The 18,173-nt window shown below is 44.4% G+C and overlaps 2 protein-coding genes across 13 annotated transcripts in view; one reads left to right on the top strand and one right to left on the bottom strand.

The window, feature by feature from the left end:
• UBN1 (ubinuclein 1) overlaps nucleotides 1–17,489 on the bottom strand; it is a 37,955-nt gene extending 20,466 nt beyond the window's left edge. For 2 of the 7 annotated variants that reach the window (XM_036824474.1, XM_036824476.1), the window contains exons 1-6: nucleotides 16,662–17,489; nucleotides 8,569–8,655; nucleotides 7,917–8,012; nucleotides 7,422–7,556; nucleotides 6,597–6,700; nucleotides 5,450–5,888 (exon numbers count right to left, since the gene is read on the bottom strand). In XM_036824474.1, coding sequence (XP_036680369.1) covers nucleotides 5,450–5,888; nucleotides 6,597–6,700; nucleotides 7,422–7,556; nucleotides 7,917–8,012; nucleotides 8,569–8,655; nucleotides 16,662–17,471 — 1,671 coding nt within the window. In that variant the 5' untranslated portion in view covers nucleotides 17,472–17,489. Of the gene's footprint in view, nucleotides 1–5,449; nucleotides 5,889–6,596; nucleotides 6,701–7,421; nucleotides 7,557–7,916; nucleotides 8,013–8,568; nucleotides 8,656–12,162; nucleotides 12,451–16,661 lie in introns of those variants that run through there. The other 5 variants (XM_036824477.1, XM_036824478.1, XM_036824475.1 and 2 more) reach the window with 5 other exon arrangements.
• The window catches only part of GLYR1 (glyoxylate reductase 1 homolog), a 36,198-nt gene continuing 35,507 nt past the window's right edge, over nucleotides 17,483–18,173 (top strand). For 5 of the 6 annotated variants that reach the window (XM_036824487.1, XM_036824486.1, XM_036824485.1 and 2 more), the window contains exon 1: nucleotides 17,483–17,593. In XM_036824487.1, coding sequence (XP_036680382.1) covers nucleotides 17,556–17,593 — 38 coding nt within the window. In that variant the 5' untranslated portion in view covers nucleotides 17,483–17,555. The remainder of the gene's footprint in view (nucleotides 17,594–18,173) is intronic. The other variant, XM_036824482.1, reaches the window with a different exon arrangement.

Raw genomic sequence — 18,173 nt, 5'->3', positions numbered from 1 at the left:
CCTTAAAAGAGGCCTAAGCATCAGTACTTTTTAAAAAGTAACTCTGGTGACTAGCATGCAGAGGATCGAGAACCACTGATCTAAACCCAAGAGTTGCTGGTCCAAAGTCTTTAAGCAAAATAAAATTTCAGGCTTGATATATAACAATGATGGCAAACAAAGACAATAAGGTGATTGTCTTAAATGAAATGATCAATCCTGATCAACCCTCTGAAACACCCATCTTCCTCTGGCCCCACTGGCCTTCCTCTCACTGCATCCTCTGGGTCCTCTCCTGACCTCTTGACTGCATCCTGTCTCCTCCACTAGCTCCTTAGCTGCAGATGGGCTCCCAGGTTCTATCTAGAACCCTCTTCACCTGATAATGTCTCCCCCTCAGCTTCAAAATAACATAAACACACACAGGTCTCTCAAATCTAAACCTACTCTATACACTTTTTTCTAAGCTCTGGACCAGAATCTTCAATTACTTCTATGAATGAATGACCCTCTAGTATACAAACTTGACTTGTCCAAAACCTAACCTACTAGTTTCTGCTCTTCCTCCTCCTGTGTCCCTACTTCTAATAACAGCACTCCACCCTTCTTAAATCCTTCCACTCTTCTTTAGAACCCTTTGGCAGCCCTTCCCAAGCCTAGAATCAAACCCAAACTCCTCCACCTGGTATTTAGGGTCCTTTAGGATCTGGCCCCAGCCATCCACTCCAGCCCCTCCCACCACATACCAGGAGTCTTCATTATCCAACAACTTGCCCATCCTCAGCCCTGTGCCCTGGCTTACTACAAGGCCTTCTCTCCCATGAGGCTGGCCAAGCCTGCTGCCTCCAGTCCGATTCCTACGTACCCCCAAGAGCTCCTCTTTCACTTCCTCAAGTCTGGCTGTTCACCTGACCATCTAGTTGGCCATCCAAACACGACAGAGCTTGTTTCATCCTGCTCTGTCCCACAGCCCGTTGTTTACATGGCTACCAATCCATCTGTATAACAAGCTCATGGAGAAGGACAACTGCATCTTACTCATCAATATATTTCCCACAGCTGCCTATCACATAATGGCTACTTAGTAAATGTCAGCTGAGTGGATGAATGAACAAACAAATGAACAGATTATCACTGAAAGAATGAAAACTCGAGGAAGAAAAGCTTAGTACCAAACAAAACTTGCAGAGGATATGCAAAACTCAAGCACGGCTAGAGGAGAGTGCAGAGGCCTGAGATAGCAGGTGGAAAGGGAAGAAAGAAAGGGTGTCACTGTAACCCATTCACTTGCCCTTTCTTATACTGTCAGAGGATTCGGAATCCACTGTGGCACCTTTAGTGTACTGGGATTATGACTTCAGTTTGAGAGAAAACAAAACTGAGTCTTTCTGTTGCTTTAGCTTATACACTGCTAGTTATAAGATGCAGAAGCACCTTCATGTTAATTCAGCCTAATTAACACGTATTTCAAATACCTGTTTGTCAGACCCATCAACAGCTCAGGTTTCCAATCAATTTTTTTTTTTTTTTGGCCGCACTGTTTGGCTTGTGGGATCCTGGTTCCCTGACCAGGGATTGAACCCGGGCCCTTGGCAGTGAAAGCGAAGAGCCCTAACCACTGGACCTCCAGGGCATTCCCGCCAATCAAATTTTATCTTTAGATATCAGCCATATCAGAAGCTTTCTGGCTATAAAATTTTTTTAAGTTTTTTTTTTCCTGATGCCTTTTGAATCCTGTAGACCAGTATCTCTGAGGATTTGGTTTTATACTGAAGATCATTAGTCAAGTATAAAACAAAATCCTCAGAGATAAAATTTAAAATAAATCTAATTAAAAGAGCAACTGGATATATATTTGATAGTCTGCCAGAAAGAAGTGACATCCCTCAACCCTAAAGACAGACACCCTTGCCCAAGGAGTTGTATGAATCAATCAATCCTAGATTAACTAGGAAATGAAGTTAAACCAAACAGCCAGATCATGCTGATTTACAATAGTTCCAATAGCCTTTTAATGAGCTCTTTTATTCATTATAAGAAGAGCCACTTGTAGCTTTTCAGCACTGAGATCACAACCTTATATACTGTACCTGTTTTTGCTGAATAGAATGAAATCTGGCATGATTTTCTTTTTTAAAAAGGCCAAACAAGTTGTTATTTTTTTTCTACCTTATTCTCCTTGGATCCATGTCTCCCTGGTTTTGCAATGCAAGGGTTCTAACTGTATAGGAGGGTAAGCAGTGAGCAGGTAGAATGGTGGGTGACATGGGGTCTCTGTTTCTTTTCTATTTTTAGTATCAGTATCATTTCCATTTTATGCTGGATTGAAGAGGACCAAAACAGAGCTGGGTCGTCTGTATGGAGCAGGCTGAGTAGCTGCCAAACCACATCACGACAGTAAACTGAAGGCGCAACATACCTGAACTTTTCAACAATCAAGACAAAAAACACAACCAATACATATTAAGAGAAGACAGGGGTAAGGCCATCAAATCAAACCACTGGGTTCCCTGGGGCCCATAAAAATGTACAGTACAAGAAAGTAAGAAGTGGAAAATGAGCTAATATGAGAAGAAAACAGTAACATTTCTGGAGTATCCAAGGTCGCCCTCTTGGAGTACCTCTTTAACATACATAAATTTTCAAATGTTTTTTTAAAAGTTTTAAGTATCACATCTACTTAGAAGTCAAATCTAACTTTTGTTTCCAACAGCAAAAACTTCTCCCAGGGAGACTGATACACGTTAAGAATAGAATCTGCTTAAGTACAGTGGTGGACTGCAAACAGGACCACAGATTCCTCGCCTCCCAGTACATGCATTCCCCCATGGAGAGGTGGCCTCTAGTTGGTGACTTGCTTTACCAATACACTGTGGCAGAAGAGATGTGGTGCACACCACTTCTAAGGCTAGATCATGAGGGCCTTACAGCTTCCACCTTACAGCTCCCTCCTGAAATGCTGCCCTGAGACTGTCGTGCCCTGAAAAAGCCCAGGATGAAAGACAGGAGGAGAGAGAGGCCCTGCCATCCTGGCTGTCCCAGCGCCAGCCCCCATCTTGCCCGATGAACACAGCCCCGAGAGCGAGTCCAGGCAGGACCAGAAGACAAACCGCCGGCCAACCCACAGTCAGGAGAAATGAGTCACTGTTTGAAGCCACCAAGTTTGGGGGCGGGGGGGTAGATTTTTAGACAGTGGTAGAAACTGATACATGTATCCTCTAGGGCCAAAATTTAAAATCTAAACAAACTATTACAAAAATAAAAGAAGAGGGTAAAAAAGAAAAAGAAGGGGAGTGAAATATAAAGTGAGAAACACATAAACACTGCTAATGTTATAGTTATATACATCAAGTTTAATTTAAAATTTAAAAATGCAATGTCCAGTTCAAGATCTAGGACAGGGCCTCTTATTAAGGATCCAAATATCCATGCGTGGCTTTTGAAATTATATGCAATTTTTGTGTACATAGGTGTTTCTTCCCTGGGAGGAATCTCTTTGCCAGAAGACTCTCAACAGGGTCTGGGTCTAGAGCACTCATGCACACATGCAGGAGGCTCCAAGTGCCCCAAGCGGAGGGCCCTGGCAGGAACGGAGCAGCTGGGGATCTTTTAGAGTGGCATTAAGTAACTTTCTAAATTAAGCCTTCTTTTTCATGCAACCATTAAAAGTAATGAGGGCTTTATAAATAATATTTATTAAGTGAAAAAAACAGGAAATTATTCACAACTATAATTACAACTGCATGAATACATATATACAGAGACTAGAAAAGAATATGTAAATTGAAAATAGTTTTCAGATTGGTGGGATGGTGGGTAATACCCACTTCCCACTTCATTTCCCAAATTTCTTAATGCTGTTATAGGAGAAGGGGCAGGTGATGACTGAAGTATCAATTTCACATTTGAACATATTTTCAAGCCAGTATGCCTCCTGGTCACCACCTCCTCACCAGGACCCGAGCCTACCTTACCTATGGCATCCTGAACCCTGTCTCCACCGTGCCCAAGAGACAACCAAGACCTGGCAGTCACTGAGGAAGGACAGCTTGCTCACTGTCCCCCCAACAGACTCCAGAAAGCGAGGTTTTCGCAAATCACAACCCAACGCCATTTCACATTAAACCACTGTTTCCACTAGATTTGTCCATCTTTCCCAAGAAAATGAAATAATGAGTCTAAGTTATCAGACTAGAACACAGTCTTTGGTGGGAATAGGGACACATCCAAGAGCCATTTTTACTTTTCTCTAAAAAATGACTGGCTACTGCCACATAGATCTTAGCTCAGTCAACAAGGCTTTCAGAAGCTACAAAATAATTTGATTACAAACCAGAGGATTGAAAAGAATAAGGAGTAATGTTTTCTAACATAAATTCTGAGAGAGAGCACAGGACAGTATGCTCAAACATGCCAAGTTCAGATTCAACTATTTCCACCTTAACATCCTGTTAAGATATACTCTGAATCCTGACATGGCATAATTCATTTAAATGGTTATGTTCAAACAGAATACTGTGCATGTTCTACAAGGATGAACTAGAGCTCTGAATAAGACATTTGAATTATTTCACATGTTGTGTTCAAGTGTTTTTTGGAAGTGAGAAAATCATTTGTAGCAGTGGTTAACATTTCACCCTGCCCTAAAGCACAAGGGATATTATACACAACAGAGATTCTGAATCACTGGTTTAAAACTTAAGCTATAGAGTGTAAGTACCACCAGAGTTGTGTCACAAGTCATGATGTCCATGGTAAAACCGTATTTTAACTAAAAGTCATCATAACTAACGACCCGTGCTTCGTTTATAGTCAGTATTCATGTATCACTGAATTGACAGTCCTTAGTGCTCTAGGGATCAATTCCCAATCACCAGGGGGAAAATAGGAGCAGTATCTGCTATTTTCTGAAGACTGTTATTGTTTTTAACATGGGGCATGGACAGCATTTATGGTTCAGCTCATTCTTATTTAGCACAATTTAGGATTCCTGTAATCACTACCTAACACTGGTGACGTGCAAGTCCAGGGAGCAATTAAACCCAGTGGCAACTAAGCATTGCCCCACGTCCAACATATGACTGCAAACTTCTGTGAATTTTCAAAACCTTCAGAAGATTACTAAAAATATGGATCTCTGCCTCAGCTGCCTGCTGCCAACATTAGTGTCAGTCTGTCATACAAAAGGAAAGATACTCTGACAGGCAGAAAGTAGGAAAAGAGAAAATCTCTCCAGAAGACAGTAAATTCTCCAGGAGTGAAGGAACCATGAAAGGCTGAGAAATGATGCCTGACAGGCAGAGCTTCCACTGTTCCCTCACTTGGAATGAGAAGAAAGCTTGGAAGAGCTGACACTGGAACTGCCCACTGACTAAGGGTTGCTCTAGGCCACGAGCTTCGAGTGGTTCGGGACCAGCATCAACTGCCCAAACTGCTTCCAGGAGAGCCCGGCCATTCCATGTCACCATACCTGAGCCAGCTCCTTAACGCGCTTCTCCAGGGGCGCAGGCAGGCCTTCGGGAAGGGAAGAGGGCTGCCTGAATTCCTGGTCCAGTCCCACCCCAAGGGAATCGCTTTCATCATCCATATCGCGGAAGGGGCTTCCTTCTGGAGACTCACTGAGCAGCTGCTCCAAGTCCAAATCAGTCAGCGAGTCCATGGCGGTGGCCGCCTGCAGCAAGTCGTTGTCAGAAGTGGAGCCGAAGAGCGAGAGCAAAGGGTCAGAGGTGCCCTCCAATTCCCGCAGGCCCTGAGCTTCCACCGACGAGACTGCTACGGGCTTATGCTCTTCGTCCCTCTTCCTCTGAGCCTCTTTCTCCTTCTGAAATTTCTTCAGCATCTCTTTAACGCTCAAAGCCCCAGAATACTTCTTTTTCTTCTTCTCCTTACTGGCATTGAGGGCTGTGAAGCTGCAAGCAAGGGGGAAGTCAGTTACTAAGGCTGCAGTACACCTCAAAAGGGAAATTCAGAGGGGCTTCAGCCCTTCTCCCAGCGCAATGGTCTCCAGGAACCTCAGTCACAAGTCCACCCTGTTACTCCTCCTCCCTCCTCTTGGCATACGGAGCTCCTTCTTGCTGGGACCAAAGCTTGAGATTTAATATAGGTTAGCAAAACAGTATCACAAAATGCTACATATCCGATGGGTTTTTAAAAACCACTGCCAGGCTGAAATAAAAGGTTGCAAAAAAGGGGGGGGGGGGAAGAAAGATATTTAAAGGGAGAAAGCAGGAGCAGCAGAGAGCAGCAGCAACTTGAAGGGCGACTGGGGTGAGACCAAGTGAGGCAAAGGAAGCAGGACCGGAGAAGACAAAGGGGGAACACAGACAGGAGAACTGGGGCAGAGGAGGGGTGCCCAAGAGAACAGGAAACATCAGCAATCACACACTGACAGAAATAGCTGCCAACACTGACAGTGGGACAGAGAGAACTCTGATGTCTGACACACAGAGATGTGAGAGTACAGACTATGCCCACATGGCACCGTGGGAGGCATGATGGAGAACGCAAGGCCAGGCCCTGCTGCCTCTTCTGAAGCTGTGAGGAGGGCGAGTCAGCTCCCAGGTGTCCTGCCCTAACAGTTCAGACGTCATCCTAGCAAAGAAGCTGCTGCCTCTCACCCGGCTTTGGAAAACTTGGACTTTTTCGATTTCTTCTCCTTGTCATAAGTGTCATCTTTTTTCTTCTTCTTTATCTTCTCACCACCTTCCTTCAACTTCCGCTTCTGAGAATTAAAGACAAGGCACAGTTACACAGCTCCCTAACTCTGGGAGCAAGTGCACTACACAGCACCGGCCTTGCTCCGCCCAGGGTACATCCTGAGAGCTGTCTTACTTCCTTCACAAACAAAAGCTTTCCGCTCAGTCCTTGGACCACAGACCCACAGGTCAGGACAGCATTCCCACTGACAGCGGCTTCTGGGAAACCCGGGCCTGAGGCAACAGAGGCCATTCTGCAGCCTGAACAGCTTCTGGTTTAAAATGAGCTATGTGTGGGCCTACCTTGCATTTTAAACACACAGGCAGTGGTAGGTAGCTTTCAAAATAAACTTATCTTAGGGCTGACTTGTTTTCGTTGGGGTGACAGCCCTGGGAACTGAAGTCCTCTACATGTCCACAGAAGAGACACAGCAAGCTGGTGCAAACGCCCCTCACTCCACACCCTTCATTGCCCTCGTCCCCGCCCTGGGACCACCTCGAGGAATGAATCCCTGCTGAGCCTGCAAGGACACAGGCATGGATACAATGACCGAGACCTCCAGGTTCACGGCACCTCGCCACAGCACACGTGTGAGAAGGGAACCGCCAACCTCGGCACAGCTGGTGCCTTTCCGCCAATTTCCTGAGTCATCCTAAACCAGCATGTATTCTGACAAGTCACCTACTGATCTCATAAGGTCATGTAAAAAAGCACTTCTGAAATCCAAAAGCGAGCAACGTTCTAACCTTTGGAGATTTTTTCTTCTTTTCTTTAATGAAGTCATCCTCAGATTCCGACGCCTGTCTAAACTGCAGCGTTCCCGAGTTAATGTAAAATCCTCCATACTTTGTAGTCAAAGAAGCAGGAACAAGCTCATCGTACTGAAGGGGGGAAAACACACGGTCAGCTCCAAGGTCTGTACTACAGTCCAAAGGTGCAGAGCACGTCTCGAAAGAGCAGATGTGACCATGTTTCTCTGTCACATTTCAGGCAGCATGCTAAGACATGTTTCTGGTCAATCACCAATGTCCGAGTCAGAAGGTGTTTTGGACATCTCTGATCACCGTTTTCATAAAGGGAACCAAGGCCCAGATCAAGGTGTCACTTCCTCTCCCTTCAGTGAAGCTCTTTCCTCGTGCTAAGGGCACATCCACTGACTCCACCCCCAGCCTCCAGGCGCTGTCGGTAGATGCTAGGGTGCAGTGGTTCTGGTGGTCTCAGAGGTTTCATTAAGTACTTACCGCCTCAGAGTTATCGATGAAGGAATCAGATTCATCATAACCATAACCCATATCAATCAAGTCCTGTATTCGGTCTTTTCTACGTTTCTTTCCACCCTAAAATTTAAAATTGATCACATGCTTTTTTGTACTTGTGGTAAGAAGACATAACATGACCCTTTTAACAAATTTCTAGGTCTAGGGTCACAGGGTTTTTTTTAATACACAAAATTAATTGTTGCCTTGAACTCCATCAGCTAATGACTAAAGGTTATAAAGCACTGGAACAGTCTCATACACACACACACCAAAACCTCATTCCCTGAAGACCTTTCAAAATAGGACAGATTTGTAAATGCATAGAGTGGCCTAAGACAGAAGAAAGAACTAAATGGCTTCATATGCTTTGCACCAAAATGTTATTCTCAGGATAAATTCTAAGGGTAAAAGCCCCTTATTTATTCATCCGTTTAGCTCCACACATGAGTTCCTGCCGTATGCGTTTTCTTATCTTAATGCATTTGTTTAATAACTTCATTCTGTTCTCTCCAAGGTCTACACTTGTTTCCACATCAGTGTTGATTAGATGATAAACCACTAAAGGAATATGGAAATGTCTGAAAACTTCTCCCACCCAACAAGGTTGTTTTGTTATCCAACAGAGAAATCTTACATATTTTTCTTCAAATTTCCGGGCAAGGGCCTCCACTTTATGCCTTTCCTTTTCTTCATCATTGAAAGGATCCGAGAGATCTTTCTTCTGTAAAGAGACCATTCCACAAAAATAGGAGTCACAAAAAAATTCCCACAATGCTATTCCTAGTGCCTGCACTGACTCAACACCTATAAACTGCATAATAAAAACAATTGTTTTTCAGAAAAGATAAGGTAGAATACATGTTACCTTTCCATCAGTGTTTACCTTAGCTGTGTAAGAAAGTAAAATTTCCATTCACAAGATTCAAGAGAACTTGACTAAATGCCTACAATCGCCCATCACACGCAGCACTAGGTCCTACAGGGCTCCAAATATGGCAAAGGGACTTTAGTCAGGGGATGCTCAACCCGTGTAGAACTGTGTTCCAATATAACTGATTTCCTTTGTAATCCTAAAAATTATTTTATGCATTTAAAAACATTATTCTAAGAAGGGGTCCATAGGCTTCACCAGACTTCCAAAGCAGTCAATGGCTCAAAAAGGTTAAGAACCCACTGAGCATAGGACAAGCTCTTGACAGCTATTCAGCCTTATTGGTTAGAAGAGTGGTATGAACTTGCACTTCTCTCAGAGCTACAAACAGTCAAACCCAAGTTCATGGCATTACCTTTCCTTGGAAGCCTATCTTGAAGGATCAATAACCTCCCTTCCCTCCCAATCTCAATACTCCCTCCAGATACTTTCATGCGGTTTTCCAAAGTTTATTTATATTCCATAATCTTACTCTTACATTTTTCTTGAGAAAATTTTTCAGAGTTGGACCTTAAGCTTCCATGGTAAGGAATCTTAATTTTAATAAAAAACTCCTGTACCAAATACACTTAAGACTTTGGAGTCCAAAAACACTAAAGATCAGATGCTTGTTTGAAAACAAAATTCTCCCATCTCACCCTCCCATCTCTGCCTACTGAAACTCCACTTACCCATAAAGGATCAGTTAAATGATTTAGGACACACACGTACAATGGGACGTTACAGAACATGTACGTACCATAAATGGGTGGTCTTTAAAACAGCTTGTCTGTATCTTCTAATTTTTCTACAATGATCACATGTAACCTAAGTGGTTCAAATAATTTTAAGAAAACCCACCCACCTAGAGCAGCGCTGGATTTAATGCATACTCCTTAATGCCCTGCAAACAGCAGTCATCCACTATTTCCTGAATGTATGAAGGTCCAGCTCTGTCTCAACACAGCATCTGGAATGTAAGCTCCTCTCTGTCTAAGCCCTCCGGGGCCTGTATTTGTACCAGACTTAAACCATTACCACATTGTGACTTCTGCTACCTGTGCTGGTGTAATCCTCCTAAAACATCTACAAGAGCGCAAAGTTCCTGTAAGGTTGGGACGGCAACTTCCCCACGTTTACATAGTCCTCAGCGTAGCACAGTGCCTTCACTTTCTAAGATATACATGCTAAGTGAGTTAATACATGAATGTGTCAGATTACATTATGCTTTGAACACTGCAGAGTAGACATGTTAATTCAGGAGTTCTGAATCTGGAGGCCAGGAGTGAATCCCCTGAAATTGGATCCAAAGTTCTCTGTGTAAGCCCCATGCATTTTTCTGCAATTGAGGAGGGCATCTGAACCCCCAAAAAGGTGAAATCAGAGCACTGGAGTTCAAATTTCAGTTGACCTACTAATTTGGTTTGAGCCCGTAAATAAATACCTTAACCAATCCCTGCTACTCTGTATTCCTCTCAAGGAAGAAAATCCTGTTCCTACTTTGGAAAAGAGTTTATGAATGGATATGAAATTACTTTTTCTCATCCTGACCACTGGCCCTCATACAACAGGCTGACCCTTGGCACAGACTGAACTGGCTTCCATTCAGCCAATCAGATCTTTACCAAGGAAACACATTTTTATCTGAGTAAAGAAAAGTGGATAATCCTTCTAACCAAAGGCACTCACTCCAAACAGCACAACCATGGATTAGACTGCTGGAGCACTGGCTCTGAGGCAATCTGCTAGAAATCATGCACCTGCATGATCTCATCCACACACCCCGCCCCCCTACCCCGCAGACACACTGTGGGCCAGGTACTAGCCTAATCCCCATTTCACTGAGAGCCACTCTAGAGATCCAAATGCTGCAAATGCAGGACCCTACTCACCTTTCCCTCAGAGGCCAGCCTAGCACACAGGTATACAGTAGGTGCTTATAAATAAATGCTCTTGACCTAGCTCCTACTCAAATTGTATGATTCCATTTATATGAAATACAAAAACATGCAAAACTGATCTCAGCTGTTAGAAATCAGAACAGTTGTTACCCTTGAGGGCTGAGGCAGTATTTTGGGAGGGCAGAAGGAGGGTTTCTAGTGTCCTGGAAAATGTTATATTTTGTAATCCAGGTGCAGATTACATGGGTGTTTGTTAAAATCCATCAAACTGTATATTTATCATATGTGCACTTTCCTTATGTACATAATTCAGTTAAAAAGTTTATAAAAAATTTTTACAATGTTAACGAATTGCCAAAGTATCAGTAATAACTGAAGCTGGGTAATGGGTACATGGGGGCTTGTTATACTATTCTCTCTACACTGTACACGTTTGAAACATTCCATACTAAAAAAGTAAAACAGTCTGCCAGGAAAATAAATAGATCGTTTAAAAAACATTTAAGAAATCAAACTGGGACTTCCCTGGTGGTGCAGTGGTTGGGAATCCGTCTGCCAATGCAGGGAACACGGGCTCAAGCCCTGGTCCGGGAAGATCCCACATGCTGCGGAGCAACTAAGCCCGTGCGTCACAACTACTGAGCCTGAACTCTAGAGTCCGAGAGCCTCAGCTACTGAAGTCCACACGCCTAGAGCCCGTGCTCCGCAACAAGAGAAGCCACCGCAATGAGAAGCCCGCACACCGCAACGAAGAGTAGCCCCAGCTCGCTGCAACTAGAGAAAGCCCGTGCGCAGCAACAAAGACCCAATGCAGCCAAAAATAAATAAATAAATAAACTAATTAATTAATTAATTAAAAATCAAACTGATTCTCAAAAGCCCTAAAGGCTGCCCAATTCCAGTGGGGAGTGGGGGATAAGAAATCCCAACAAAAACAAAACCCACAAAAATAGGATTCTATCCATCCAGGTAAAGAAACTATCCAGAATATTACTTTTCAAAAGAGATGAGCAGGCTGTGTCTTTTGCTTGCCCTCATATTAGGCACAGTGAGATTCCCTTGGAAAAGAAAAATGTCCAGCATGAAATTCCAGCACTGGAAAAGCCAGGGACTAGTCACACTTACATGTAACATTTATAGACTTGGTATGAAAAAATTTGGTATTTATTCATATTAGTTAGCCATAATTCAAATTAGCCTTGGATGTGCCATACATTTTCTCTAGCATAAATCAGAAGAATGGTTCTAGAAACAATTCTATCCCTTCCTGCCAGAGGAAAAACCAGCAGACCTTGTGCTTGCTTTGGGGGGGAGCCCAAAGCCTCTCTAGTACTGCTTCCACCCTCCGGAAGCCCCATCCACACACGCTGCCCAGAGCATTAGATCTGCAGAGTGAGCTGGGGTCACTGGGGTATACCTTGTCTGCAGGCTGAGGTCCTTTCACCTTCCCTCGTAAGTTCTTCACCAGCTCTGGGTAGAAGAACTCTGGGCAGCGCTTGTGATCTGGCTCAAAGAGAGTAAGTGTGATCCGAACAGCTGCTGCAGCCGGCTCAGAGTCCTGATGCTGTTCTGCTCCCCCAACCTCCTCTTTCCGGGATTTCTTCAAAAATGCAGGATTCAAAGAACCTGGGAGAGAGGTGAACTGGACCCTGTGGGGCTCCGACATGGCTACCAACAAGTCTTACCAGGTGTCACTGCATGGCTTCTGTTAACATTGAAAAGAAGAGCCAGGTCAAACCGAGATGATAAAAATGGTGATTTTTCTTGTTCAGTTACACCGATTTAAGTTTAAAAAAAAAATTTCACTGTCAAGAAGAATCACTGTTAAATTTATCTTATCATTTACTGCTTTTTTCTTCTTAAATACTATTTATTTTAAATATAAAAAATTTTATATAGATATGAAAAGCACCCCAAATCCTATCATTCAGAGATAATCACTGTTTAGCATACTTCCTTCCAGTCTTTTTTTTCTATGCATATTCACTAGATTCTCGACACTAGAGAACCCATGCTGATAGAGCCTTAAAGAATCCTCAGAATTGCAAAGAATCCTAGAGAAAATTGGTTTTCATTTAATTTATCCAATACATTTTTTTTTACTCCTCTCTGAGAATAACCTCTTTCTTAAAACCTCTTTATTTTCATCACCAGCAGTTTACTTTCACGTAGGGCCATTCTTCACAATGACAGTTTTCATCAGTTCAGAGGAGTACTGCCTACCCCAGGATAAGTAAGACTGCTGTCTCAGAAGCAGTATGGCTAGGCTCACTTCTGAACACCAGCCTCTCACGACCCAAACTTGGGCCTCAGCAAAGTGACAAATTATCACAGGCCAAAGACCTTCAAAGTTGCTTGGAAATGATCAAAGTATATTGTGAACTCCAGAATTCCAAGGATTTACAGAATATAAACATGTAAATCACACTATATATTGTGTGTGTGTGCTTTATGTGTAATTTTGTGTCCTACCTTTTAAAACCCACATTCTACCACACCAATAAGAATATTCATTGTAGCCTTGTTTGTATATGAAAAATGATAGAAGCAACCTGAGTGTCCAACATTAAGGGAATGGTTGAAAAAAATCGCAGCTTCTTTATTGATTTGTAAGGGCTTTTGACTTGTTATAGATATATAAATAATAAACATGTCATGCCTGTCATATCTCTCATACTTTCTCCTGCTTTGCTATTTACTGTTTAATTTTGCATAGAGTGAGGTATGATGAAAGAAATTTTAGCTTTTTATGCAGTTAAAACTAGGCTCTTTTCCCTTATGGCTTCTTCCATTTCTTTCATGCCTAGAATGTCCTCCTCCAACCAAGTAATTCTTGTAAAAGAATTTACCCATTCTTGTTTTATAGATGCATTTTTCACATTGAGCTCTTTAACCCAAATTGAATTTACTATAAGGTGAGAGGTGAGGCCCTAACCTGGTTTCTCCCCAGCATCAATCACCAAATAATCCCTCTTTTCCCTGCTGATTTGGCATATATTATACATGTCTTTAGTATCTTAAGGTCTATTTCTGAAATTCATCCTGTTATATCCATCTAGTATCTAGATTCCTGAACCAGTACAGCACTGATTTGAAAAATTCTATGGTATATTTCAACAACTTAAAGATTCATTTTTATCATTCTTTTAAAAGTAATACTTTGCTATTCTAGCCTATTAATTATTTCAGATCAATTTAAAAATCATTTTGATAAGTTCCCCCAAAAAGCTCACTGCATTTTGAATGTAAATGAATCATAAATGTGAATTAGTTCAGGAAGATTTATATATATCTTATATATCCATATACATCATGTGTATCTGTATACATGCAATATTCACTTCTTCTATCATGACCATAAAATTGTGATCTATAAGACCAGGTAAGGGAGTAAAATATCTAAAAATGAAGAGTTAAAATAATTCTAATTACAAAACAAAGCAACTGCCAGCAAAACAGGTTGGTGATGCAAAAGACCATCATGCACTAAGATGTCAAAAGAAATTCCCCTAAAAGAAACTTTCAAGGCCCCCACAACAGTCGTGATTCTCTGGATTGTGGAAATAAATCCCAGCTGAAAGGGATTTCATAAAGGTCCCCCACTCATAAAAGCAGGCAAAGTGAAGGTGAAGGTGAAGGCATAAAGGTCCCCCACTCATAAATGCAGGCAAACTCTCACTGTAAGAAGAGAATCTGCATGTTAACTGATGGGATGCAGAAAGGTCATCTTATAAGTGGGAACTAGGTCCCTGCCCTTGACCAGGCAGTAATTTTAAAATGTAACCTTATCTCGGCCCAAATTTTAGATAGTGTAACTTCAATCAACCCAGATGGTAAAAATTCATCTCTTGGTTGTGTAAGTGACTTTGCAGGCCTGAGAAATTACAGTAGTACGACTAGAAAATAAAGTAAATCAAACCTACAGCATATTAACACTTAGATTTTGGTTTAAGTTTTACAGTCATCGTGATAATTGCTGTTGCTTGTTACTAAGTCATTTCAAACATTTAAGAGAATCAGACATTTTAATGAATGATGTTAGACTTACAATTTTAATCTGAAATGCTTAAGGGAACATAACTAAATTTGAAAGTGTGCTTTTAAAAGACCTTACATTTACACGTTTATTAGACTTAAAAGAGTTAAGTCCTTGGAAAGATTTAACTTCTAGGTTTACAAGTTCACTGTTTTAGAATTTTGAAGTATTTGAGAGAACAAGCATATAAAGCTTTAAATGCAGTGTAAAACATTTAAGGGAATTTAATTCCGTAAAAAAGAGCTCATTGTTTATGGGAATTTAATCTATTAAACTGTTGCCTTAATTGAAACTTTGTCAAAAATCAAACATTTATTTTTACGTAAACATTCTTAGATTTATAAATAAAAGATCTGTCGACAAAGCTTAAAAGGCTTTAAAAAAGCTAAGCATTTAAATACTCAATTTTAATGAATTGACCATTAATTCTAAATATTTATTTATTTATTTATTTATTGTTGGCTGCGTTGGGTCTTCGTTGCTGTGCGAGGGCTTTCTCTAGTTGCGGCAAGTGGGGGCTACTCTTCATTGCGGCGCGTGGGCTTCTCATTACGGTGGCTTCTCTTTGTTGCAGAGCACGGGCTCTAGGCGTGCAGGCTTCAGTAGTTGCGGTGTACAGGCTTCAGTAGTTGTGGCTCACGGGCTCTAGAGTGCAGGCTCAGTAGTTGCGGCACACGGGCTTAGCTGCTCCGCAGCATGTGGGATCTTCCTGGACCAGGGCTCGAACCCATGTGCCCTGCATTGGCAGGTGGATTCTTAACCACTGCGCCACCAGGGAAGTACCCATTAATTCTAAATAAAAGTACAGTATTCTACAAACAAAAGCATCCCTCTTAAAAAACTTCAACTGATGTTATCCAAGAAATACTAGCCTCCTTTTCCATCTCAGGTTATTCCCAGGAATAGTACTTTTTGTTGTTGTTACATATCCTCTTAATCATATATTCAAAATGATTATTGGTGAAACGTAGAAAAACTGAATTTTGTATGCTGATTTTATAATTAGTCTGTTCAATGAACTCTTATTTATTTTAATGGTTTTCCCTTAACTTTGTTTTTAAAAATAGGCTGTCCCATCATTCACAGACATGAGAATTTTGTCTTCTCCTTTCTGAAAAATTATGTTTTATTTTTGTTTCATGTCTTATTGCATTGGCTAGAACTGCCAGGATATCAGACAATATATTCTTTACCATGTTCCTGACTCTAACGGAAATGTCTCTAGGTCCAGTGTGAAGCTGATTTAAGATTCATGTATTTTATGAAGTCATTCAAGTATGCTTCAATTCCTCAAAAATTAAGAATTTCTAAACTAAGAGAGTGTGCTGAATTTTATTAAGGTATACCCTGGAAACTCAAATACGCTTTAAATGACCAACTCGTCTTTAAAAAAACACAAAATAGTTAACAGTAAATGACAGTTCCTGAAAACAGCTGACGGTACTTCAGGGAAACTGAACTCCAAAGAGAAACCAGACTGCGGACGAGCCAGTTCGCTAAAAACCCGCTTACAACCAGTCTCCCTGTAACAAAACGCCCATAGGAAACGGCGTGTGGACCTGCCACCTTTTCAAGCAGGCGGTGACTCAAGAAAAGTCCGGTTCTAAGTTAAGTCAACACCTGACTTAACTGTTTGGGTTCTGGAACTGGGAATGGGACCTTTAAATTTTTTTATTTTCTACCTGGGATGTTGACGTTTAGGCAGACGCTGTGTTGAACTGCTGTTCACAGTTCCCCATTCAATGGTTTAGTTTTAACGTACTGAAACTACGCCTAGCATCTGCCTTCCTGCTGTCACAACAGCCTGCTCCCAACTTCCCTAAAAGTGTCAAACTACAACAAGGCTTACATGAGAGCCCGGTCCCGACAAACACACGCACCTTTGTCACCGGCGCAACGCAGGCTACGGCCCCGCGGGCCGCACTCGTCCCCCCGCGGCCGTCCTCATGCCGGCCCGGGAGCCCGGGCTGCGGCGCTGCTAGCGGCCGGCCCCCGAGCCATGCCTCCCGGCGGGCGGCCGGCCCGCGTCGCGGCCCATGGCCGGGTCCCCGCGCGCCCGGGGGGAGCTTCGCCGGCCGTGCCGCCGCGCCGATCCAAGAGGAAGCGGAGAGACGCCGGCTCCACGCCGGCCAGGCAACTCGGAGCCTCGGGGCGGGCAGCACTTCGCCCCTGGAGAACTTGGGGCGCGGACGCAGGCTCGGAGCGGCTCCCCGGACGCCGGCCTTTAGAAAGCGCGCTCCGAAGGACCTGTCCGCCGCCCGGGGGCGACCACGCAGAGCCCGCCAGGTGCGGGGCCCCGGACGCGGGCGGAGGCTGTCTTCCAGGCCGCGCTGAAGTCCGTCAGGGCAGCTGCCGGCGCGGCAACACGGCCGGCCCCGGGGCCCGCGAGGGACTAACGGCCGTAACGGAAGCGCCGAGGGGGAGGGAGCTGGAGGCCAGGGCCCGGGGGCGGGGCGGCCACAGGGCCGGCTCCCTAGCTCGTCTGGCCGGCCGCACCGTCGCCGCCGCCTCAGACCCCGGCGCTTCGTTGTCACAAGCCGGAGGGAGGGGGAAGGAGCCGGGAGTCTCCGGGATCCAGCGCGCGGAGACCGCTGCTCCCGAGTCACGTGCTGCTCGACCGGCCAATAAGTTCCGACGGGCGCGGTGACGTCAAAGCAGCGGCGTGGCCGGTTACGGCCGGCCCCCGTCATGTGACAGGGCTCACTCCAATGGGCGGCGCCGGGGCGACCTGATGTTCCCGACGGCCCGTGCGTCGGCGGTGGTTGGGTGGTAAGATGGCGGCTGTGAGTCTGCGGCTTGGCGATTTGGTGTGGTGAGTCCGGGCTGCCAGGGCCAAGCGAGGTTCGCGGGGAGCTGCTTCCCTAGGCGTGAGGTGCACGGCCCGCTTCGAGGCTGCTTTTCTATGCGCTCCAGGTCGTGGAGAGAGGGCGAGACAGGTGCCGGCGCTGGGAACGAAGCCGGGCGGAAGGGGCAGCCTGGCCCCGGGGGACTGAGCCCGAGGCTGGCCACAGCGGGCCCGGCTCTGAGCTCCGAGGCTGCCCGGGGAGGGCTGCGCTCCGGACCCGGACGCCGGCGGCCACCGTGCGGGGAATGCCCGGTGCCGTGCGGCTCCGGGGGACGCCCGGTTCTCGCCTCGGGGTCTGGCTGGGGCTCCCGGGAAAGGAGGAGAGCCGGAGAGCCCGCGGGGCCATCTCGTCCGGGCAAGCCCGTCGAAACCTGCGTTGCGATGGAACTGACCTGTGCGGGCGGCTCAGCCGGGGGTGTCGAAACCGGACTGCTGGCGCTGCCCTGTGAAGAAATGGAAGGGGGACTTTTCCTTTACAACCGAAGGGTTGGCAGTGACCAGTACCTTCTTGGGTGCCTCTCGTGGTCTGCTTCTGTGTCCCAGACAA

Source organism: Balaenoptera musculus, chromosome 15 (assembly GCF_009873245.2).
Source record: "Balaenoptera musculus isolate JJ_BM4_2016_0621 chromosome 15, mBalMus1.pri.v3, whole genome shotgun sequence".
NCBI lineage: Eukaryota > Metazoa > Chordata > Mammalia > Artiodactyla > Balaenopteridae > Balaenoptera > Balaenoptera musculus.
This window is presented reverse-complemented; position numbering and strand designations above follow the sequence as displayed.